Genomic DNA, 26,525 nt, shown 5'->3' with positions numbered 1-26,525 from the left:
TCCATTATGCTGTGTGTTCTGTAGTTATGTGGATACATTTTGTATCAGTCACATTGACACAGTTCAATTATGATTAAAGAATTCTTACAGTTCTTTTAATCTGTTTTCCCCTTTGTCCAATGCAGTAAATGTAAATATGTATTTTTGTTTTAAAATAGAACTAATTTTACAGTATAAATACTACACAGTATTTTGTAAAAACTTAAGATTATAAAAGAAAAAAATCATTCCATGTTAAATTTGGGTTTTTTGAATTTGAAATTGTGAGCTTCTTAAAAACAACAATGTGATATTCTGAGACATATGGCACAAAATTTAAATGATGAAAAATATATTAGTAAAAATGCAAGTTATTGCAAATTCTTTAGGATTAAGGGGTTCGAAGGTTAAAGTGAGCAGGGATACTGTTAAGCAATGTTCCCTCTAAGCTGCGCGAGTGCGCAATTGCGCACTGCAGGCACGTCTCTGCGCACAGAAAATCTGCGTTGCGCACAAAACAAATCTAACCTGAATTGAAATTAAAATTAAAACTTTAACAATTCTTTTTTGCAGTGTTAGTCAGTGAGTGACTGGATGCTCCCGTATGGGATTAGAACGATGTCACCTTATCCCATAGTCCAGCCAATGATGCGATTCACATTCGTATATATGCAGCTAATCAACGTTGCTGACAGGCTATGACAGCGTCCTTATGTGCCGACACCGGTGTTTAGCGAGCAAAGCGGCTGATGTGGAGTGAAGCCACGTTAATGACAACGTGTACAACCATTGGAGATGTGAGCAGGACAGACGGAGCAACTGACGGGAAAAGTGTGGACTTTATACCAGTTTTTAAATTGTGTTGATCGGCCACGTAAAACCAGAGTTATGATAAAATATCTGCAGTGTTTGGTTTTCTTCCTGAATACTGTCGTTGTTTATATTTACTGCGGGAAGAAACGGTAAAAACTGCGTTTTATAAGGAAAACGCTCCAAAGCTCCGCCTGTGAGCAAAAACAAAACCAAAACCCCCCACCCTTTCCTATTGGTCAAAAAATGTACCATGTCGACCAATCAAAAAATGATATGGCAACATGGCATTTAGTTGTTTAGGAAAGGGGGAGTTTTAGGAGTGACGGCGTGTTTGAGATGTGAGAGATTTGCAACGTTTAGCGCAAATCTTGTGTAGTTAGTGTGTAGTGTAGTCAGTAGTTTTGTTGTGTGTGTCAGAACAATGCTGTAAATCCAAGCCCATTATATATTCTTGATTTGAATACTGGCTTGTGTGAAATCCCAGAAATAAACCCCAGACAAAGCGATTCTGTGAACTAAGGTGTAGGTCTATTAGGTTATGTTGTGGCGATCCTCGGGTTGGGGGATGGGTGTTCATACTGGAGTGCAAAATTAAAACCAATGGAAGATGGACAAGAAAAGTTCAAAGCCATCAGGTTCTCAGTTTAGAAAAAAATAGAAAAGAAGAGGAGGAGAAACGAAAGATGCAGGTAAGCAGATGTGTGATTGGATACTGGCAGGTCATCCTGAAACAATCAGAATCAGAATACTTTATTAATCCCTAAGGAAATTATGTGGATTACAGTTGCTCCAAGAAGAAATGGTAAAAATAGTAACAGTAACAGACTAAACTCCAAACTCCAAACAATACATTATGTTACAGATTTTAATATTAATTAGTCATTGTCAGTTGTTGATTTGTCCTGTTCTCATTGTATGACGAATTATGATGGCTGTTTGGTAGCCGTTTGCATACCATGCATACTCTCTCTCTCTTCATATGTGTGTGTGTGTGTTTCTCTGGTGAAATTCAGTGTGGTTCCGACAACAGTTTTATGTTAATGTTAATGTTGTGTGTGTGTGTGTGTGTGTGTGTGTGTGTGTGTGTGTGTGTGTGTGTGTGTGTGTGGTGGGGCGCCAGAGGGAGTGTTCGCCTAGGGTGTCAAACAGGCTAGGACCACCACTGCCTGCAGGTGTCAGGCTGTTGTTCTCCTTCATCTCATAGTGGACAGAAATTAATTTTTGGAGTGGCACAAATAATTTGTGTGGCATCAGATTTGATGCAGAACAGCTGATTGTTCTGTAAATAGTTTGAAATGTTTATTTAAAAAACGCCTTGGCTGCATTTTTAGATAAACAGCTGAAAAAAACTTTGTTTGCATAACTCAGTAACTTTCTTGAAGAAGTAACTATATAATTAATTGCCCAGCATTGGTCATTATTTACTGTATTTTGCAGACAGAGTTACAGACTCTCTCCCAGACCACAGACTCATTATACAAGTCAGAGCTTTATAAAAATAGAAAAAAGAAAGTTGTGTTTTCAAAATTGGAGTTCAAGTTATTTTTACTTCCAATAGTGTTAACATGCTACAGGTCATGAACAAGATTTTTTTAAATTTTCATTCTAAGTGGGCTAAAGCAGTTAATTAAAGATAGTCTAACATAAATGCTGTAATTGGATTATTTTAATAAACATGTAACTTGGATGGATTGGATGCTGGTGTGACCACAGTGCACACGTCTGCTGTTGCTCACAGTGGTCCAAGGGACGCTCAGGGAGTTTGTGTGTTCGCTCAGACACATGAAAAATTAGAGGGAACATTGCTGTTAAGTATGCATTTTGCAGGATGTAGCTGGTTAACTACCTGAGACAGAGAGGAGAATGTGACTGGCTCAGACCAAAACACAGCTGAGCACAAGGGCGAAACAGAGGAATCTATGGTAGAAGTAGAAAATGAGAATTAAAGGCCAGAAATCTTGTCCATTAAAAAACACTCAAAGAAATGTTGACACAGCAGAGTTGAAAGCACAATGTGGTCCGAGTGACAAGGATTGAGGAGGGATTCAGGGACTCAAGAACTTAAAGCATCTGGCTATTCTTGGCTACCAGTTGCAAGAAAAAAATTGCTTTAGCTGATTTCACAGCTCTCTGATAAGCGTGTCCAAAAGGATTTTAAAGTAAATGTGGGGTTTATCCTTTTCCCATTTTCTCTGTTATTCTGCAGGTGCCTCTGAGAAAGCGGGTTGTGCCTCTGAGCCGGGGATGCTTACTCCTCAGAGGGCCAACAGAGTCCAATATTTCAGAGCATGTATTGTTAAAAAGGGTAATAAGGCATTCAACATCAAGATAACTGTCATCAAGCAAGTATAACAATGAGTCTTTAAAAGCAGCAGAGAATTGGGATCCAGCACAGGGGTTTAACCTATGTACCAGGCATGTGGAAACACAGGAAGTGACCTGTGGGACACCAATAGAAAAAGGCACTGGTAGATAGCCTAAGATAAAGTGTCACATATATCAGTGATCACGGCACTTAATGTAATGTAATGTCTGGACTCACAACATACATGAATGTTAGTCTCCAACAATTAAAAAGTGATAATACACTGGCAAAAACTTTAAATAAATGTTTTTTTAGAGGACAATGCAAAATTGCACAGAGCACTGTCATAAGAAAGTTGGTGACAAAAGCCTGAAGTTAGAAGCTGTAGCAGCGTTCAAACAGAATAGCATTACAATGGGAGGTGGACTTGATTACAGAGGCCAACCAGCCACCTTTACCAGTGGTGGTGGATGGAGTAGCTACAAAGTTCACTTTCCTTCATGTCAGAGTTGTTTGAGGTGGTCTGATGAAGGACTCCTGCTAGCTTTTTCACAATGAAGCTTTTAATGGTGATTACAGGAACAGCATTGCTGTGTTGGACACCTCATTGCTCTTCACGGTGTGTGCATGTCTGTAGACAGACTCCACGTTAAACTATAACATCATTGATGTCGCTGCTGTTGTTGTGTTATCAGTCTTTTTGTTTAAAAACTGGGGGATATGTGGCCTACTGTTGTCATTTTTTTTATTCAAATCTCTGTTCATAGATATATTTCTATTGCAGGTCTGTTTTTAATTGCATATGTGGCTGAAACACTTGAGTTTACATGTGCCAACTGAGTGCTACAGAGAAACGATTATTTAATTGTATCTTCTGCGCTTCAATATCTAATTTGCTTATGTCACCTAAGATGCACAGCTTGGGTGAGGTTGGGATACATTAACTAAACCATGTGGATAGGTCTTCACATATCCTTTGGCAGAACCTTTGACAGGTGTGCAGGATCATATTGCATGCATATAGCTCTCAGGAGAGTTGTCTTTGCAATCTGTGCATATGTTTTATTGTGTAACACCCATTTGGAACAACCTTTGTCCTGTATAGTGTGTTCTGTGGAGAATTTTGTATTATATATGTTGTAAGTTGGTGGCTTTTAGTCATTTTTAAAGTGTTTCAGCATATTTGTGTCCAGACATTTTGATCTGGACTTTGATGGAGCAATAATCTATTCTATTTATTAGTGCAAGTGTATCACTGGCTTACTGTCTAGCCTAGATAAAGCCCATTAGGTCATAATGTACTATGAATGGAGTGGGGCTTTTTCTAATCTTCTGCCAAGGAGTATTTTAAGGTCTACCTATGGGAGTGTAGGATCTTTACCTGACTAATGATGGTAGCGTTCATGTTTGGAGACCTGAGGATTGAATGCGATTCTTAACATGCTGACTGTGGTGCAGGAAATGCTTCAGATTCTATGTGATCAAGTACAAAAATTGGGAGTTTGGGAAGTCCAGGATCATCTTCAATCTACTCTATGTATACTATCCTGTCTTTTCAGCATGGGAATGAGCCATGATGATGACCATGCCACCTGCATTGGCTATTCCCATATAATGTCTGGTGAGTGGGTGAAAGGAAGAAATCCCAGTGATCTTTCCTGGTCGTCCTGCAGTCGCAATGACCTGGAGAATTTCCTCAGGTACAAAACACAAGTTGGAAAGTCTCTCTTCTCGAGTTACTGTGGTTTTACATTGTTTACATAGCTAGCTAAAGTCTTTGCCAAGGAATAGTGTCTTGTCTAAAAAGTCAAGTTACAATGAAAATAAAAAAAAAACATGCATTGTGGATGTTGATATCATCAATTACCACCGATATCTCTTTTCAGAAGAAAAACTAATACTGTTTAAATATCCCTGCTGTAAATGCCAAGTCTCTTGTGAATGGGACAATAAAAAGAAAATGAAAAGAGAATTTTTTTTGAAGTAAAATTGTTTATTGTTAGCAAACCTGATCAATATCTCTTTTTGGTATTTCAAACAGATCAAAAACCAGCACCTGCCTACGTCACACAGACCTCAGGAGGCGTTACCAGGTCCAGCTGCCCCCCAAGCTGCCCGGCATGCAGTACAGTGTGGTTGAACAGTGCCAGATCCTTTTTGGAACCAATGCAACCTTCTGCAGTGAAATGGAGGTACAATCCCATTTCACCTGTGTATAATATTTGATATATTAGGCAGCTTTTACTAAAGGAGGTGGGATTTTAAAATTTCAGAAATCTTCCCATAAATAGCAAAATAGTTTAATGGTTGCCTCTTTTTTTTTAACTCTTCAGAAAGTACTATTCTGACTATTCTCATAATAAAAATAAGACACCTTGTCCCATGCTTCCCGCTTTGTGCTTTTGGATGAAGCAATAACAAGCCACCATCCTTTTAAATTAAGTTAACCAGGGGAGTTTTCTTTGTGCTTGGATGCAGCATTCTCTTACAGTGAAAATTTTGATTTTGTCTATGAGTTATAGCAGGAGAACTAACTGTCATAATCAGTGATGATCCTCAGTTTGACATAGAAGTCAGATCCATGACAGAACAGCATATGAGCATTCATAAGCTGAGAAAACAGAAGATTTGGGGAGTGATCTAAGAGAAACAGCACAGTAGGTGGTCCAGAGGTGTACAGAAAGACAAAACTAAAGAGGGTAGTGAAATATAGTTATGTTTCTCCTCTGTATGAATTAAGTTCTGCAACATTTTGAGCACACCTCATATATTTAACTTGTCTTCCTTAGACTTGAAACCAACCACATTATCAATTTAAGATGACATAGCAACAAGATGCTAAGTCAACCCAAGTCAACCGTGAGTCTTCATTTTTGTGTTAAAAGTGCAGACTTCAAACTACATACCAGTTTTTAAATCGTGTTGATAGCCCACGTAAAGCCAGAGTAATGATAAAAAAAATATATGCAATGTTATTTCCTGAATATTATCGTTATGATAATAACGATAATAACAGACCTTCAAAATAAAACAGGAACTTACACATGAAAGGACACAAACTAAGAAACGCAGACTAGATACAGGAACACACGGGCAGAACAGAGTAAACACTAAACAGAGGAAGAACAGAACCAATAATCGCACTAATAGAAAACACAAAACGCTGGGTCAAAAGGACCCAGGACCATGACAGTACCCCCCCCCCCCCCCCCCCCCTCAAAGGCTGGCCCCAGACAGCCCAACAAGAAAACAAAACAGCCAGAAAAACAGAAAACAACCCGACCAGGGCGGGCGGCGGGGGTCCAGGACGGAGGGCTCGGAGCAACACAAAAACAGGAGCACGAGAAAGTCAAAAAAACAAAACACGAGCCCAGCACCAAAAAACGAGGAAATGAAATACACTATAGCCCAAGAAGCAGAAGCTGCACCTAGCGTGGATGATCAGCTGGCGTGGATGATGAGGCCGCAGCTGGCGTGGATGATGAGGCCGCAGCTGGCGAGGACGACGAGTCTGAAGCCGGGCCAGGCGAGGCTGAAGGCTCTGAAGCCGGACCAGGCGAGGCTGACGACTCTGAAGCCGGACCAGACGAGGCTGACGACTCTGAAGCCGGACCAGACGAGGCTGAAGACTCTGAAGCCGGACCAGACGAGGCTGAAGGCGGCGGCGTGGAAGCCGGAGACGGAGGCGCTGCAGGCGGCGGCGTGGAAGCCGGAGACGGAGGCGCTGCAGGCGGCGGCGTGGAAGCCGGAGACGGAGGCGCTGCAGGCGACGGCGTGGGAGCCGGAGACGGAGGCGCTGCAGGCTGGACGGATCCCTCGGACCCTCCAGCGACGACAGGAGACGAAGGCCGGAGCGGTCCCTCGGACCCTCCAGCGGAGACTAGAGACGAAGGCCGGAGCGGTCCCTCGGACCCTCCAGCGGAGACTAGAGACGAAGGCCGGAGCGGTCCCTCGGACCCTCCAGCAGAAGCCATCACTAAGCCAGCAGTCATGGAGGCCACTAGCTGACACAAAGGCGACTGGCAATGCACTGAGCACTGGCTCTGCCCAGGCAACGCTGACATGGTGCAGTTCTCAGGTGGCTGCTTAAACTTCAGGGGTCCAGAATCAGCTGGGGACTGAGACCTAGCCTCTGGGGAAGCGCTGGAGCGGCAAACTGTGCCAATGGCGGCTAAACCATGAAAAGCACCTTGAGTAGAAACAAGTCTTTCTCCCTGCATGGAGTGAATGAGTGAAACTGGTGATACTGGAGCCTGAACTACGAGTAACGGTGACACAGGGGCCTGAACTACAGGCGACACTGGAGGCTGAACTATAGGCGACACTGGAGGCACTGGAGCCTGAACTACAGGCGACACTGGAGGCGCTGGAGGCTGAACTACAGGCGACACTGGAGGCGCTGGAGCATGAACTACAGGCGACACTGGAGGCGCTGGAGGCTGAACTACAGGCGACACTGGAGGCGCTGGAGCCTGAACTACAGGCGACACTGGAGGCGCTGGAGCCTGAACTACAGGCGACACTGGAGGCGCTGGAGCATGAACTACAGGCGACACTGGAGGCGCTGGAGCATGAACTACAGGCGACACTGGAGGCGCTGGAGCATGAACTACAGGCGACACTGGAGGCTGAACTACAGGCGACACTGGAGGCTGAACTACAGGCGACACTGGAGGCTGAACTACAGGCGACACTGGAGGCTGAACTACAGGCGACACTGGAGCCTGAACTGCAGGCGACACTGGAGGCTGAACTACAGGCGACACTGGAGGCTGAACTACAGGCGACACTGGAGGCGCTGGAGGCTGAACTACAGGCGACACTGGAGGCGCTGGAGCCTGAACTACAGGCGACACTGGAGCCTGAACTACAGGCAACACTGGAGGCTGAACTACAGGCGACACTGGAGGCGCTGGAGGCTGAACTACAGGCGACACTGGAGGCGCTGGAGCCTGAACTACAGGCGACACTGGAGGCGCTGGAGCCTGAACTACAGGCGACACTGGAGGCGCTGGGGACTGAACTGAAAGTGACACTGGGGGCTCTGGAGACTGAACTGAGAGTGGCTGCGGGGCAGCTAACTGAGCTGTTCACATAATCATCTGCCGCACAGAACACCGTCCCTGAATGAACAGTCACACAGTCCAAAAACGGAAAAGAGTCCTCACTCACCACAGCCGGCGAATTAGAAGCCCGAACGTCCGGCTGTGGGGTGGCGCGCCGGCGGCGCGATCGGCGTTTCCTCCCCGCAGACGGCTCCGACGGGCCGGGCAAGATCACATCCGGCGAGTCGAGCAGCGAGGAGTGGCTGAGAGAAGGTGAGGTGTGTGCCGGAGAAAAGCCTGCATGGTCGGAGGAAGCGATTTCAAAAGCCATGGCAGGCCAGAAAAGAGCCGTTGTAGCCGGTTTTCAACGGTGCAGCGAAGCTCGTACGGAGGATTCTCCAGCCACAGCCCGAGGAGGATCTCCACATTGTAGCTGATGTCATCCTGGAGCTCCTCGGACGGATTGAGTGCCGCAGGGTCCATGCTGGCTGGTTCGTACTGTCACGTCCAGTGTGGCAGACGTGTGGAATTATAGAAAGGACCCAAAAGGCGGCAGCTCTGGTGCAGGTGAGTATTTATTTACAGGAGTGGGTACAAACAGCAATGGTGGGTGAACATGAAACCGGAAACCTAAACTGGGTAAAACTAACAAAACAAACCAGAAACAAAGATGCAGGGAGGTCCGGGGAAATACATACGGAGAGACGCAGGGAGCCCGAGGGGAAACAACACAGACGAACCAGCAACTACTATGACAGAAGACACAACTTAAATACACTCAGAGAACACAGGGAGATTACACACAGGTTGGGGACACAGCTGGGAGTGATTAACGTGACGAGACTAGGGAGGCAACTGAAAACACTCACATAAGACGCAGACCTTCAAAATAAAACAGGAACTTACACATGAAAGGACACAAACTAAGAAACGCGGACTAGATACAGGAACACACAGGCAGAACAGAGTAAACACTAAACAGAGGAAGAACAGAACCAATAATCACACTAATAGAAAACACAAAACGCTGGGTCAAAAGGACCCAGGACCATGACATTTCCTAGTAATTAGTTACTTTTATAATATTGTAACTCAATTATTAACTTAGTTACTTTTTTGAAGAAGTAACTAATAACTGTAACTTATTAGTTATATGGTCATGACAGTTTACATATTAATGATCAAGGAACTGACCTTGCAACCCATTGTTCATTCAGTGCTGCTAGTTTCAGTCATTGTGCAAAGGTACTGCTTATAAGGATGGGGAAACCTGCAGTCAGCTGAGACTGAAGCTGAGACTGAAGACTTGACAGAGGCGAGGCTGCCGGACACTGGCGCCACCGGGCCCTCTGACCACCACCAGTAGGCAACGGGTGAAGTGTCTTGCCCAAGGACACAACGACCGAGACTGACCAAGCCGGGGCTCGAACTGGCAACGTTCCGATTACAAGGCGAACTCCCAACTCTTGAGCCACAATGGCCCCAGGCGATGTCCAGGAGAACCAGGCTCATGGAAGGTCTGAGCCTGGCAGTCATCTGCTGGGACTGGTTCAGGGTCAGTAGAACAAGAAAGTGTGACAAGAGACACACTGTGATAGAGAGCTAGGGATGAATAATAACCAGTGCCTAAATGCAGACTGGTGTATAAGCACATCGTGAGTGAAAAGAGGTTAGTGAAGAAGAAACACTCAGTGCATCATGGGAAGCTCCAGCAGCCTAAGCCTATTGCTGTGTTACAAAAGGAGGATTCGGGATTACCTGAGCCACCCTAACTATATACGCTTTCTCAAAAAGGAAAGTTTCAACTGTAAAAGTAGAGAGGGTGTGTTTCCCAAAGCCAAACAGGGAGCTGGTTCCACAGAAGAGGGCCCTGAAAGCTAAAGGCTCTGCCTCCCATTCTACTTCTAAATATACTAGTAATCACAAGTCCACAGTCTGAGAGCAATGTTCTTTGTTGGTTCTATGAGGTCTTTAAGATAAGATGAGGGCTGATTAATCACAACCTTGTATGTGAGAAGAAGGATTGTAAATTTGCTTCTGGATTTAACAGGGAGCTAGTGAAGAGAAGACAATATGGGAGAAATATGCGCTGCTTTTTCTATCCGTGAGGCTTTTGGACAGCCTGATAACCTAGAAGTACTAAATGCATGAACTAGGTATTCAGGCTTTTGGACAGCCTGATAACCTAGAAGTACTAAATGCATGAACTAGGTTTTCAGCATTACTGTGAGACAGGATGTTCTGTTTCTTTAGAGATATGCAAGAATGCAGTTATGCATATTTTTTAATATGCACATTGAAGGACATGTCCTGGTCAAAAATATCTCCAAGATTCCTCACAGTGTTTCTGGAGGCCAAGATCATACCATCCAGAGTAAGAGTCTGGTTAGATACCCTAAGCTGCGGCCGAGTATATTGATCTCAGTTTTATCTGAATTTAGAAGCAGAAAATTAGAGAAGATCCATGTCTTTGTGTCATCAAAACATTCCTGCAGATTAACTAATTGGTATGTGTCATTTGGCTTTATGAATAGATAAGGCCTAATAATGTTGCCTAAAGGAAGCAGGTATAATGTAAACTGCATTGGTCCTTGTCAAACTTCATAACTGTAGAGACTCCCCATTTACATGAACAAATTGGAGTCAGTTAGATATATCTGATTCAAACCACTGCATTGCTTTGCCTTAAATCCCTATAGCATACTCATCTATCTATCCATCCATATATCCATCCTTTCATCCATCTTTTTCCCCTTATCAGGGGCATGTTCACAGGAGCAGCAGTCTAAGTAGAGAGTCCCATACCTCCTTCTCCCCAGCCACCTTCTTGGCTTACCAAGGGGGAGCACAGAGGCGTTCCCAGGTCAACCGAGAGATATAATTTTCAATTCAATTCAATTCAATTTTATTTATATAGCGCCAAATCACAACAAAAGTCGCCTCAAGGCGCTTCATAGATACAGAGAAAAACCCAACAATCATATGACCCCCTATGAGCAAGCACTTTGGCGACAGTGGGAAGGAAAAACTCCCTTTTAACAGGAAGAAACCTCCGGCAGAACCAGGCTCAGGGAGGGGCGGCCCTCTGCTGCGACCGGTTGGGGTGAGAGAAGGAAGACAGGATAAAAGACATGCTGTGGAAGAGAGACAGAGGTTAATAACAGATATGATTCAATGCAGAGAGGTCTATTAATACATAGTGAGTGAGAAAGGTGACTGGAAAGGAAAAACTCAATGCATCTTGGGAATCCCCCGGCAGCCTACGTCTATTGCAGCATAACTAAGGGAGGATTCAGGGTCACCTGGTCCAGCCCTAACTATATGCTTTAGCAAAAAGGAAAGTTTTAAGCCTAATCTTAAAAGTAGAGATAGTGTCTGTCTCCCGAATCCAAACTGGAAGCTGGTTCCACAGAAGAGGGGCCTGAAAACTGAAGGCTCTGCCTCCCATTCTACTTTTAAATACTCTAGGAACAACAAGTAGGCCTGCAGAGCGAGAGCAAAGTGCTCTAATAGGGTGATATGGTACTACAAGGTCATTAAGATAAGATGGGGCCTGATTATTTAAGACCTTGTATGTGAGGAGCAGGATTTTGAATTCAATTCTGGACTTAACAGGAAGCCAATGAAGGGAAGCCAAAACAGGAGAAATCTGCTCTCTCCTTCTAGTCCCTGTCAGTACTCTTGCTGCAGCATTTTGGATTAGCTGAAGGCTTTTCAGTGAGTTTTTTGGACATCCTGATAATAATGAATTACAGTAGTCCAGCCTGGAAGTAATAAATGCATGAACTAGTTTTTCAGCGTCACTCTGAGACAGGATATTTCTAATTTTAGAGATGTTGCGCAAATGGAAGAAAGCAGTCTTACATATTTGTTTAATATGTGCGTTGAAGGACATGTCCTGGTCAAAAATGACTCCAAGGTTCCTCACAGCGTTACTGGAGGCCAAGGTAATGCCATCCAGAGTATGAATCTGGTTAGATACCATATTTCTAAGATTTTCAGGGCCGAGTACAATAACCTCAGTTTGATCTGAATTAAGAAGCAGAAAGTTAGCGGCCATCCAGGTCTTTATGTCTTTAAGACATTCCTGCAGTTTAACTAATTGGTGTGTGTTATCTGGCTTCATGGACAGATAGAGCTGGGTGTCATCTGCATAGCAGTGAAAATGTATGCTATGTCTTCTAATGATGCTGCCTAAGGGAAGCATGTATAATGTAAACAGAATTGGTCCTAGCACTGAACCCTGTGGAACTCCATAATTGACCTCAGTGTGTGAAGTGGACTCTCCATTTACATGCACAAATTGGAGTCTATTAGATAGATATGATACAAACCACTGCAGTGCAGTACCTGTAATACCTACAGCATGTTCTAATCGCTCTAATAGGATATTATGGTCGACAGTATCGAACGCTGCACTGAGGTCTAGCAGGACAAGCACAGAGATGAGTCCACTGTCAGAGGCCATAAGAAGATCATTTGTAACCTTCACTAAAGCTGTTTCTGTGCTGTGATGAGCTCTGAAACCTGACTGAAACTCTTCAAATAAACCATTCCTCTGCAGGTGATCTGTTAGCTGTTTGACAACTACTCTTTCAAGGATGTTTGATATGAAAGGAAGGTTGGAGATTGGCCTATAATTAGCTAAGACTGCTGGGTCTAGAGATGCTTTTTGAGTAAAGGTTTAACTACAGCCAGCTTGAAGGCCTGTGGTACATAGCCGATTATTAGAGATAGGTTGATCATATTTAAGATCGAAGAATTAATTAATGGCAGGACTTCTTTGAGCAGTTTTGTAGGAATGGGGTCTAAAAGACACGTTGATGGTTTGGAGGAAGTAATTATTGAAGTTAACTCAGAAAGATCAATTGGAGAAAAAGAGTCTAACTTAACATCAATGGTACTAAGAGTAGCTGTAGATAATATTACATCTGTGGGATGATTACTGGTAATTTTTTCTCTAATGATAAAAATTTTATTTGTGAAGAAGTTCATGAAGTCATTACTAGTTAACGTTAAAGGGATGGTTGGCTCAACAGAGCTCTGACTGTTTGTCAGCCTGGCTACAGAGCTGAAGAGAAACCTGGGGTTGTTCTTATTTTCTTCAATCAGTGATGAATAGTAAGATGTTCTGGCTTTGCGGAGGGCTTTCTTATAAAGCAGCAAACTATTTCTCCAGGCTAAATGATGATCCTCTAAATTTGTGACACGCCATTTCCTCTCCAGATTACGAGTCATCTGCTTTAGGGTACGTGTTTGAGAATTATACCACGGAGTCAGGTACTTCTGATTAGAGACCTTAGTTTTCACTGGAGCTACAGTATCCAGAGTCGTACGTAGTGAGGAGGTGAAATTATTAACAAGATAATCGACCTCTGTTGGGGTAGCGTTCAGATAGCTGCTCTGCTCTGTGTTGGTACAGGGCATTGAAGATGATAACAGTGGGTGGATTATATTCTTAAACTTAGTTACAGCGCTTTCAGAAAGACATCTACTTTGATAAAATCTACTCTCCACCGCTGTGTAATCAATTATTGTAAATGTAAATGTTATCAGGAAATGATCAGACAGGAGAGGGTTTTCAGGAAACACTGTTAAATGTTCAGTTTCTATGCCATATGTTAAAACAAGATCTAGAGTGTGATTAAAGTGGTGGGTGGGTTCTTTTACATTTTGAGAGAAGCCGATTGAGTCTAATAACAGACTAAATGCCATGTTGAGGCTGTCATTTTTAGCATCTACATGGATGTTAAAATCACCCACAATAATTATTTTATTTGAGCTCAGAACTAAATTAGATATAAAGTCTGAGAAATCAGACAGAAACTCTGTGTAAGGCCAAGGTGGACGATAGATGATAACAAGTAAGACTGGTTTCTGAGTTTCACAGCTGGGGTGGACAATGTTAAGCATCAGGCTTTCAAATGAATTAAAAGTCTGTCTTGGTCTTTCATTAATTAATAGGCTGGTGTGAAAAATTGCTGCCACACCGCCCCCTCGGCCTGTGCTTCGAGGTTTCTGGTAGTTAGAATGACTCGGGGGTGTTGATTCATTTAAACTAACATAATCATCCTGCTGCAACCAGGTTTCTGTAAGGCAGAGTAAATCAATTTGTTGATCAATTATTAAGTCATGTACTAACAGAGACTTGGAGGAGAGAGACCTAATATTTAATAATCCACATTTCACTGTTTTACTCTTTGGTTCAGATGTGGATACTGTACTGTTCTTTCTTTTTGATTGTTTATGTTTAAGTTGTTTGTTGCTGGTTTTTAGTTTGTTTTTTGTCTTTTTGGAAGCTAACACAGTCTCTATGGAGATGGGTTTTTGGGGGGGTAGCAGGAGGAGAGAAGCTGCAGAGAGCCGTGTAAGACTGCAACTCTGCTTCCTGGTCCCAACTCTGGATAGTCATATTTTGGGGGGTTTAATAAATTTGTCCATATTTCTAGAAATGAGAGCTGCTCCATCCAAAGTGGGATGGATGCCGGATTCCTCCAGAAGGTTTGCCAATTATCTATGAAGCCCACATCGTTTCTGGGACACCACTCAGACAGCCAGCAATTTAAGGAGAACATGCGGCTAAACATGTCACTCCTGGTCTGATTGGGGAGGGGACCAGAGAAAACTACAGAGTCCGACATTGTTTTAGCAAAGTTGCACATCGATTCAATATTGATTTTAGTGACCTCCGATTGGCGTAACCGGGTGTCATTACTGCCGACGTGAATTATGATTTTACTGAATTTACGTTTACCCTTAGCCAGCAGTTTTAAATTTCCTTCAATGTCGCCTGCTCTGGCCCCTGGAAGACAATTGACTATGGTTGCCGGTGTCTCTAGCTTCACATGTCTGAGAACAGAATCACCAATTACCAGAGTTTGACCCCCGGCGGGTGTGTCACCGAGTGGGGAAAAACGGTTAGACACATGAACGGGTTGGTGGTGTACCTGGGGCTTCTGTTTAGGACTATGCTTCCTTCTCACCGTGACCCAGCCGCCCTCTTTCCCCAGCTGCTTGGGGTCTGCCGGGGAACAGCTACGCTATCTTCGGCTGCACCAGCTACAGGGGCCTGGCTAGCTACGGGTGAATGAAGGGTGCGAAGCCGAGTCTCCAATTCAGTAATCCTGGCCTCCAGAGCTGCAAATATGCTACATTTGTTACAGATATCATTACTGCTAAAGGAGGCCGAGGAGTAACTAAACATCTGACACAATGAGCAAGAAAGTGCAGGAGGGACAGGTGAAGTAGCCATGGTGCTAACGAGTCGGCTACGAGCTAAGCTAAGCTAGCGAAACAGTACAGAGACAGTGAGTGAATACTTTGGCTATAAATTAGGTAGTGAGTACACAGAAAGTGTGCTTCGGATGAAGCACGTGAAGATTATACTATGAAAGAAGAATGTATTTAAAAGTTGTTAATTAAATTGCTAAGCAAATAAGCTACTCAGAAACACCACTGTGTTTGAGCAGGAACAGGAAGTGATACTCTACCGCAGAGCGAGCGAACACCAAGTGACAGCGCCACCAAGGATAATCTCTCCAACATGTCCTGGCACTTCCCTGAGGACTCCTCCCAGTAGGACATGCCTGGAACACCTCACCCAAGAGGCACCCAGGAACAGGAGGCATCCTCATCATACCCGTACTACCTCAACTGTCTCCTTTTGGTGTGGAGGAGTAGCTGCTTTACTCTGAACCCTGAATGCCTGAACTCCTCACCCTACCTCTAGGGGAGAGGCCAGCCACTTGTATCTACAATCTCTATAGGGACATGGATCGACCAGCAAATTGAGAGCTTCGCTTTTACACTGAGTTATCTCTTCACCACAATGGACATGTACAGCATCCAGATCATTGCAGGCACAGCACCAAACCATATGTCAATCTCTCGCTTCCCTCTCCCCTCACTCATGAAGTCCCCTACATTCTTAAACTCTTCCAGCTGGGGCAGCAACACACCCCTGACCTGAAGTGAGTACTCCTCCCGTTTGTGACTGAGGACCATGGCCTCAAATTTAGAGGTGCTTATTCTCATTCATGTTGCTTCACACTCAGCTGTGAACCACTCCAGTGCGACCTGGAGGTCACCACTTAATGAAGCCAACACCATCACATCATCTGCAAAAAAGCAGAGACAAGATTTGAAACCACCCATGTGGAAGCAATCTGCCGCTTGACTATGCCTAGAGATTCCCGAAGCACCTTATCCAAGTCCTCAAAACACTTTTAGACTGGTCCAGTTTTCCATGACCAGGACAAAAACCTCCTTTCCAGCATCCTGGCATAGACCTTCCTAGGGAGGCTGAGGAGTGCAATTCCCCTATAGCTGGTGCACACCCTCTGGTCCCACTTCTTAACCAGGGGAACCATCACCTAAGACTGCCAATCCAGAGGGACCTTCACAGATCAGCCCTTCAACATCCAGAGCCTTTAGGAACTATGGGTGAACCTCATTCACCAAAGGGACACGGCCACCAAGGATTTGTGTAACTACCTCAGTAACCTCACCCCAGTGATGGGTGAGTTGTCTTGATGATTTTTTTTTAATTAGTGGTTTAATTACTGCCACCATAAAAGTCTGTGGTATATAGGCTATTAATAGAGATAGATTAATCATAATTAATCCCAAACCGTTAATTAATGATAGGACTTCTTTGAACAGTCTTGTAGGAATGGAGGTGCTAATGGAGATGCTAGGAGACACATTGATCTAAACTTAACTGACAGAGATCAGTTGGAGAAAAAGAGTCTAAATAAATCATCTCTACTGAAAGTAGCTGTATGCAGTGATATGTCTGTGAGAGGATTATGATGATGGTTAACATTTTGTTTGTGAAGAAATTTATAAAGTCATTAGCAGTTAAGTTTAAATGAACGCTTTGCTCAACAGAGATCTGATTGTTTGACAGCTAGGCTACAGTGGTGAAAAGAAACATCTTTTTCTGGGCAATTCAAGTTGCCTTCATGAATGTAAATACAGACTATTTAACAGTCCACAACAAGAAAAACAAACAAACAAAACATTTCGGTGGGTCACTTGTGTGGGAAGCGTCAGCGATAACAGCTCTGGAGGCTGTCCACGTTAGGGAGCTCGAACAACAAGACAATTCAGGAGGCCGGCCGCGTGGGAAGCAGCAGCAAGGAGACAGTTAAGGAGGCCAACCGAGTGGGCAACAACAGCAACGAATCCGTTCAGGAGGCCGGCCACGTTGGAAGCGGTGGTGATGAATCAGTTCTGGAGGCCGACCGCTGTGGGAAGTGGCAGCGACTGCGGAGCAGATCTGGAAGTTCTGGAGGTTCACCCATGATGGCGACAATCCTCGGCCAATGGATCTGGAGGACAATGGCGGTGACAAAGAAGAGACCCTCCAAGACCCTGACGAGGGAGAAAAGGGAAGCAGGGAACCTCAGGGGGCCTGAAAGGTGACCGGTGACAGTGTGGTTTGGTTGATGGCTGAGCAGGATGTGCAGGACGTGGACATGCAGGATGTGATCTGGTAGGCGCGCAGACCTCTGAGACAAGAGTCGTTAAACGAAAAACATGGAACACAGGTAGGGCACAGAGACAGAACCCTAAAGATTTGGAACTATAAATATAACACAAGCAGAAAACAATAAAGAGAACCAAAACCATAAAAAACAACAAATTGAAGTATATAAACTAGTGCTGACAGCCTTAATCTCGTTAAAATGAAGTTAACACCATAACCGCATTAATGCGGCAAATCTCCGTTAGTGAGTTAACGCGGATCGCCCCATGCGAGGGGCTGCACGGTGCTAACGCGTTAACAAGCTAACCGCGCTAACGAGCTAACTGCGTTAACGAGCTAACCGCGCTAATGCGTTGCTGACAGCACTAATATAAATTTACCATAAAGTTACACACACTGTGTCACACATTTGTTTTTTCTCACTTGTTGGCCCAAGTTTTAAAATTGCTGGGGGATAGGCAAAAGTCATCTCCTTATCATGCACTGAGTTCAAGTGTTTTCATATTTTATATATTTTTAGATGTCCACTATCTGTGTTTAAGGATGGGTGGCCACAGAGACTCCAACAAATTTAAATGACTATGTGAATGGGTTCAGGCAACAATTTATTTGTTGCAGGTGAGCTGGCAAGGGAGACATTGGTTGCATCACAGGCTAAAATAAAAGAGAGATATGATCGCTGCGCTAAGTTGTGTGAGTTTAGTCCTTGGCTCTTTCTCCACTGGTGAGTTCACCATTATAGGCCAAGAACTATTTGATTTCAGCTCCTGGTCATCAGAAGCCGGTGAAGTTATTTCATGTTAATTTGTTAAAACCTTGTCATGTCTTTCCTATTTGTCAAGGAGGAGATACAGTTGTCAGTCCCCTTTTGGTAGCTAGTGGAATCCGGACCATTTGTCAGAAGCTCAGGCTTGTAAACTCATTTTGAAATACAGTATCTATGTTTGCTAGGTGATGTGCTTTCTTGCACAGATTGAGTGGAGCATGACCTTGATGTAGGGGATGCACAGCCTATTTTCCAGCATTTTTAGTTTGTCTTTGGAACCATAAATGTCTAGAAGCTGAGGTAGAGTACATGCTCTATGGTTGTTGGTGCAAAAGAGTGAAAGAGGAAAGGTTTTATTGATCAGAAAATGTTACTGACAGGTGCATTGTCAAAAAGAGCACATGAAGTGTCAGCTTTTATTACTTGATCTTGGTTGTATTCCTAGAATGTGATGGCATTTGGTTTGAGGAATGCAAAAGTCATCTTTCAGCACCATATTGGTGGGTTTATGGACAGTGTAGTATACTTACATGATTTGGTGGTTAGAGATATGCACACCGACCACTAGGATATTGTTTCTCAAACTTTTTCAATAATGTCCCACCCTTTAAATATTTTTGCCCGTGACCAGCTGATAACATTTTTAGTATGAAAAGTAAGGGTCTAACAATTCCACAAAACCATTTGTTTTCATTGGAAGAAATTAACAAAATTAATGATTTAAAAATACAGTATGTATAAAAATCTCACCCGCTGGGGGATGACGTGCATGTGTTCAAGCTCGAGTTGTGGGGGAGACAGGTCCCTTTTTCCTTTTCTTTTTTCTGTCTAATATATTTATTATCTTGTCATCAGTAGTAGATGCTCATATGCTTTGTTTTTATTGTGGGATGTTAACAAGAAGTTTTGTGTTTACTTTACTGACTAAAAAACAAGAGAAAAGAAACAATATGTTTTGAAAGAGTTTGGTGGTAAATTAATTGAAACATTGAACATATTATGTTAACACCAGCATTTATATGGGAATTCATGTTATCATCTTTATGTCTCAGCACCTTATGTGTGCTGGGCTGTGGTGCTTAATAGAGGGAGAGACATCCTGCAAGACTAAACTGGATCCTCCCCTGGACGGAACGGAGTGTGGGGCAGACAAGGTAGGACTGTTTTGCTCAAAAACAATCTGCATCCATTCACCAATCCTCAGAGCTATAGGTCGTTCAGGCCAGTAGCTTATATTGCGCGTTAGCTTGAATAAATTACGAATAAAGTATTTGTGAAAACATCTTAATATGTTTTTGTCAGTGGTGCAGGGCAGGCAAATGTGTCAGTAAGACTCCCATCCCTCAGCATGTGGATGGTGACTGGAGTCCATGGAGCCAGTGGAGCTTGTGCAGCAGGACCTGTGGTACTGGAGTCCAGTTCAGACAGAGGAAATGTGACAACCCTCCGTACGTCACCAGTTTGTCTGTGTCTGTGTATTTGCTTGCTAATATTACACATTCACCTACCTGAGACCAGAAAGCAAAGAGGGGGCATTTTGTTATGATTTCAAATTTGGTCTCATTAACATCACAAGTATTTGAAGTTAATATATCTGAAAAATTAAAATATTGCAAAAACTTTTCTTTTGTAAATTAATCTCAAAGGTAAACTTTAACATATCTCAAGATTTTTTTTTTTTCATTTTAATTTTGATGGTGGCTTTTATCCCACAACAATTCAAAAGTGAGTATGCCAAATGATTAGAATATTTCATGAGATCAGTCTACAAAGGATCTATAGTAACGAAATGTCCAATTTCTGAAAAATGTATTCATTTATATATTACATATGCTGACTGTGAAACAGAAACACTGCAGCTGCTGATTAAGACCACAAGCTAATATAAAGTGTGGTCACATAGCAAGGGTCTTTTTGCAATCAGAAGAGGTGTCCCCTTGCTGGCTATTAAAAAGAAGTATGAGGTTTAAGGCACTTTGCATGTATTAATCTACTGAATAAGGTTTAAATAAATACTGCTTTTAGTACTAAAAAGGTCCTTACAGGCATTATGAAATGTATGTAATACTTACATGTGTTACTTTAATACTAACGCTCCAGTCTTCTTGTTTTCTAAACTAAGTGTTCACACTGTATGTGTTTGTGTGCGTGTGTGTGGGCACAGACCTGGTCCAGGTGGGCGACACTGCCCACAGGCCAGTGTGGAACACAAGGCCTGTGAAGCCCCTCCCTGTCCCAAGGGGTCACCCAGCTTCAGAGATTTGCAGTGTCTATCCTATAACCAACAAGCCAACAAGAAGGGCGGCATGCTGACTGCTATTGTTAATGACGGTGAGTTCCATAGAACGTCGTACTGCACAGTACCCTCTGAACTCATTACAATCAGTGCCTTTTGCCTTTTTCATGCCTTTCAATAGTGTGTTTGTAAAACTCTGAAGCACATCGGCAGTGTATAAATTTGTCTGGAAGCATGTCTGGGCATCAGATGTCAGTTTCAAAACTATGGCAATGCTTTTCAAATCATATATTGTCATGTGTGGTGCTGTGGCGGAGCTGAATCAGAACCAGACGGTGTGGAGGCCGGCTTAGCTTCAAGCGTAGACTAACGACTGAACAGGCTGTATGGATTCAAGAACTCTGGGGGTCCAGAGGTGGCTGATGCCTCTCTGGACCCCTGCGGCTGCTGCTTGGCCTTGTCCACCACAGCTGGAAAACTCAAAAACCAATCTTATTTGTGATCATCTATCGTCCACCTCGGCCTTACAAAGAGTTCTGTCTGATTTCTCAGACTTTTTATCTGATTTAGTTCTCGCTCAAATAATGCTAAAAATGACAGCCTCAGCACGGCATTCGTTAATAGACTCATTTGGTTTCTCTCAAAATGTAAAAGAACCCACCCACCAATTTAATCACACACTTGTTTTAACATTTCTATGCCATATAACATACGGCATAGAAACTGAACATTTAACAGTGTTTCCCGAAAACCCTCTCCTGTCTGATCATTTCCTGATAACATTTATCAGGAGGAGTAGGCTTCATCACAGCAGATCTTTCTGGAAGCGCTGTAACTACGTTTAAGAATATAATCCACCCACTGTTATCATCTTCAATGCCCTGTACCAACATAGAGCAGAGCAGCTGCCTGAACGCTGCTCCAACAGAGGTCGATTATCGTGTTAATAATTTCACCTCCTCACTACGTACAACTCTGGATACTGTAGCTCCTGTGAAAAATAAAGGCTCAAATCAGAAGTACCTGGCTCCCTGGTATAATTCTCAAACACCTACTTTAAAGCTGATAAATCGTAAGCTGGAGAGGAAATGTCAACTCACAAATTTAGAAGATCATCATTTATCCTGGAGAAATAGTTTGTTGCTTTATAAGAAAGCCCTCTGTAAAACTAAAACATCTTACTATTCGTCACTGATTGAAGAAAATAAGAACAACCCCAGGTTTCTCTTCAGCTCTGTAGCCAGGCTGACAAACAGTCAGAGTGCTATAAAGGTTGTCCTTTAGGTGATTGTTGTTGTCATTTGGCGCTATATAAATACACAGAGGATAATGAGGGAAAAACAGCTGGGACTAATTACATATAATAAGACAAGGAAGCAAAAGTGAAAACACTGAACACAGGAAGTGTCAAAATCAAACAGGACTCATGACACATTCACAAAGACGTAGACTTGACACTGTGACATGGAGACATGACTGACAGAGGAGAGCATGGAGCACGGAGACCACGAAACAAGTGAGACCCAGCAAAACACCGAGACAGAAACCTAAAGACTGAAACTATAACATAAGCACAAGACCATAAAGAGAACTGTGAGAATGAATAACAACAAATCAAAGAATATTAACTCACACTAGAAAGTACACACACTGGGTCACAGAGTACCGTGACATATATCATATGTAACTCTTAATCCATAATGTCAGTAACATGAGTGGTTAGGTTAATGGATCATATTGGATTATGCTTTGTTTACCCCAATATCTGCTCCCACAGTTTTAGCCATTAACAAGCCAGTACTGAGTCTGGGATGGGTACACTGCTGTGTACGAGGCATTCATTTAAAAATATTGTAGTTTTGAATTGGGGGAAACCAATCAACTCAACTGATTTGGATGCCAGCGCAAATATATTAAATAAGTTAAATGTGAGAGCATCCTCTAGAGCAGGGGTCCCCAACTCCAGGCCTCGAGGGCCGGTGTCCTGCAGGTTTTAGATGTGTCCTTGATCCAACACAGCTGATTCAAATGGCTAAATGACCTCCTCAACATGTCTTAAAGTTCTCCAGAGGCCTGGTAATGAGCTAATCATTTGATTCAGGTGTGTAGGCCCAGGATGAGATCTAAAACCTGCAGGACACCGGCCCTCGAGGCCTGGAGTTGGGGACCCCTGCTCTAGACCCCTGGGTGATTGGATCCCAGAGGTACAGAACAGGTAAGAAAAACCACTTAAATCACTCCAGTTGGAGTGTAAAAAGTAAAAGCTCACACTGTATGCACAAAAATGTTAGGTAAAGTCCTCCAGTCATGTTTTTTCTGAATAACTACATTACTCATTTTTCCAGAATAATACTGAATACAGTTTTTACCCCTTAGCTGAAAATCTTGTGAATGTGATAACTTGAGAACAAAGCGAAGGGAATTTTAAATTGATACCATAAGTGTATCTACTGGACGGCTAAGGGATAGAGCTGGCAGCTGCCCGTATTTTTTGACCATATTTTTTAATTATACTGAATGTAGAAATGTACATCCCCAATTCCAAAAAAGAAAAAAAGGAGGCTGTGTAAAATGCCAATAAAATTGAGCAAACACGTAATTTATTCCCAATAGAACACAGAAAATATGTGAGACATTTTACTATTTCATGAAAAATATTAGCTTACTTTTAATTTGATGGCAGCAACACTTATCGGGAAAACAAATGGCTGGAAAATGAAGTGGTACTAAAAAGAAACCGTAAACTAATTAGGTTGGATGGTACCAGACTGAGTTTCACCAATCAGTAAAAAAACTGCAGCTACAAATTCTAGAAAGATATCTGTGAATAATTCATCATCTATAGTACATAATGTAATCAACAGAAATCTCTGTGCACATCCAGTGTTAAGAATCAGTACTGGATGCCTGTGATCTTCAGCCTCTCAGGCAGCAATACATTAAAAGCTGACACGACTCTGTCACTGAATACTTTTAGAAGTCATTGTTTGTGAACCATCTTCTTCCGCTTTATCCGGGGCCGGGTCGCGGGGGCAGCAGCCTAAGCAGAGAAGCCCAGACCTCCCTCTCCCCAGCCACCTCCTCCAGCTTATCCGGGGGAACACCAAGGTGTTCCCAGGCCAGCCGAGAGATATAATCTCTCCAGCGTGTCCTGGGTCTGCCCCGGGGCCTCCTCCCGGTGGGACATGCCCGGAACACCTCAGCTGGCTCCTTTCGATGTGGAGCAGCAGCGGCTCTACTCTGAGCCCCCCCCGGATGGCCGAATTTCTCACCCTATCTCTAAGGGAGAGGCCAGCCACCCTTCGGAGGAAGCTCATTTCCGCCGCTTGTATCCGCAATCTCGTTCTTTCGGTAACTACCCACAGCTCGTGGCTATAAGTAAGGGTTGGGACGTAGATCGACCGGTAAATTGAGAGCTTTGCTTTTACACTCAGCTCTCTCTTCACCATGATGGACCGGTGCAGCGTCCGCATCACTGCAGCCGCAGCACCAATCAGTCTGTCGATCTCCGGCTCCCTTCTCCCATCACTCGCGAACAAGACCCCGAGATACTTGAACTCCTCCACTTGGGGCAGGAACTCATCCCCGACCCGGAGTGGGCACTCCACCCTTTTCCGGCTGAGAACCATGGCCTCAGATTTGGAGGTGCTGATCCTCATTCCCGCTGCTTCACACTCGGCTGCGAACCATTCCAGTGCGAGCTGGAGGCCCTCACCCGATGAAGCCAACAGAACCACATCATCCGCAAAAAGCAGAGATGAGATTCTGAGGCCACCAAAGTGAAAGCCCTCCGCCACTTGGCTGCGCCTAGAAATCCTGTCCATAAAAATGATGAAAAATGTTTGTGAACCCAGTTCACCATGCCATTAATATTTCTATTATTTCGAATTAACACCGGCTTAAAATTAGACTTGACTGTTTTTATTAGTTTACATCATACTAACGTCATACATGCATACATCTTACAACTGGATTTTGTGTGTGTTTATGAGCAGATAAGCCATGCATGTTGTTCTGCAGCCCAGTGGGCCGAGACGTCCCAGTTCTGATGGCTGACAGAGTAATGGATGGGACTCCCTGTGGACCGTATGAGGTGGACCTGTGTGTTAATGGAAGATGTCAGGTACATATGTATCCAATATTGCACATATGTAATGAAATAGACCACATACAGTCTGACTTCTTTCCATTCACTTCTGTCTTCTGGGGACCTCCCAGCTCTAGATAGATTCAGTAATTCCCGAGCAAAAAAAAAAAAGCTTTGGGATGTCACTGTGACATACTACACCAGCTGACCGCATAGCTGGACTGGCCATTGGGCATACCGGTGGGCCGATGGTGATTTTTCATTTCTATGTTTGTTTGTTTGTTTTTGTAACGGTATAAAGAATGAAAGGTGGTGGATTAGCTAATTGGTCATGATCAACTCTGGGCTGGAGAAATTACAACACATCCGTATTGAGGTGAAAAGGAACGCGATTCGTCCCGGACTTCAGCTAGAATGGAAAAGACACAAAGCTGGAGTTATTCTGTCTTTGCTGCACAGCTGCCTCTTCTCCCATTCTCTCCCCCTCCCTCTCCTATCAGCTGATCGGCTTTTCTCTCTTGTTTGTTTATCGCCCACTTCGCGCCAGAAAGAGGAAACCAGCAGATGTCGCGCTAAACAACAGCAGCACTTTTAAGCTTCATCAGCCTTTGTTAGAATTTATTTAATATTAATTTCTAGGATCAGCTGATGTTTGCTGGAGCCACAGCTGTAAAGCTGCTGGTCATGATATTGGTTTGGATATGTGGTGAGACGGAAACATGAAGGTGATCCACTGTATACAAATCATACATATATACCAACAAGACAGTGTACATCACTGTCACAACAGCGTTTGTTTTAGTTCAAAGGCTTCATGGTTTTTCCTGTAATACCTGGTGGTGTAGTCGGACAATTTTTTGTCCCAGTCCAGCCCTGGCTAACTGGGTGGTCAAGGCGCAGACTCCCAGCACATCATTTTCAAACCCCCTGCGGTCTTTCGCTACTTGGGTTAAACACGATATATAAGTCACTTAGATCACTTCTAAATGTTAATGTTTGGTTTATTTCAGTGTTTGATTTGTTCATGAGTAAATCGGTTTGGCTGAGATTAAAGTTCAGCTTCATAACTGGACCGTTTTATTTAATACTTAAGTCTTACTTGGAGAGCTGCCAATTTCACCCGTCATATTATGAAAATGTTTCCTCCTGAATTTAAATATTTTTTTATGTTAGATTTAATTCAGAGTCAGCTGTTTAAATAAAAAAAGAACATTTTACATCAGGGGATATGACGGCACACTTCGGGTGTCATTGTCCATCATTACGTTTGTTGCAGAGAAACAAGCACAGGGCTTTCATTGATTTAGCGTTATGGCGAATTATATATTTTCATTAGAGATGGCACGATACCACTTTTTTATGTCCGATACCGATACCAATATCATAGATTTGGATATCTGCCGATACCGATATGAATCCGATATAGTGTGTTTTGTAATCAATAAAACTATCTTGCTGCATTTTGTATAAGTTCATACTCAAGTTTTACAAAACAAAATACTAAAGCTATTTTGTTATACTTCTATGTAAAAAATACACTGCACCCAAAATATTTTATAGTTTAGCAAAACTGATCAATCTAATAAACTTAAACCTGCTCCATCCTCCCTACTCTGGTATCTTAAAGAGCACTTAGGCTGTTTAATATTTCTGCTAACTAATAGGATTACCAACTCCCATCAAAAATGTTAGGGAACCACCCCCCCACTCTCTACCTCACAATGCTTAATCAACATAATCAACTTTAATTTAATGCATGTGTAAAACAAATACACAGAAATCAATTATTTTTCTACAATATTTA

At 43.2% G+C, this 26,525-nt stretch overlaps 1 protein-coding gene across 1 annotated transcript in view; it reads left to right on the top strand.

Annotated features, from left to right (window-relative positions):
• Nucleotides 1–26,525, top strand: part of adamts17 (ADAM metallopeptidase with thrombospondin type 1 motif, 17) — a 108,104-nt gene that overhangs the window by 49,066 nt on the left and 32,513 nt on the right. Inside the window, exons 9-14 of the mRNA XM_084923214.1 lie at nucleotides 4,657–4,797; nucleotides 5,139–5,289; nucleotides 19,451–19,552; nucleotides 19,701–19,846; nucleotides 20,563–20,729; nucleotides 24,630–24,757. Coding sequence (XP_084779340.1) covers nucleotides 4,657–4,797; nucleotides 5,139–5,289; nucleotides 19,451–19,552; nucleotides 19,701–19,846; nucleotides 20,563–20,729; nucleotides 24,630–24,757 — 835 coding nt within the window. The remainder of the gene's footprint in view (nucleotides 1–4,656; nucleotides 4,798–5,138; nucleotides 5,290–19,450; nucleotides 19,553–19,700; nucleotides 19,847–20,562; nucleotides 20,730–24,629; nucleotides 24,758–26,525) is intronic.

This window comes from Perissodus microlepis, chromosome 1 (genome assembly GCF_051167445.1).
Source record: "Perissodus microlepis isolate ML-2025 ecotype Zambia chromosome 1, ASM5116744v1, whole genome shotgun sequence".
In the NCBI taxonomy this organism is placed as follows: domain Eukaryota; kingdom Metazoa; phylum Chordata; class Actinopteri; order Cichliformes; family Cichlidae; genus Perissodus; species Perissodus microlepis.
This window is presented reverse-complemented; position numbering and strand designations above follow the sequence as displayed.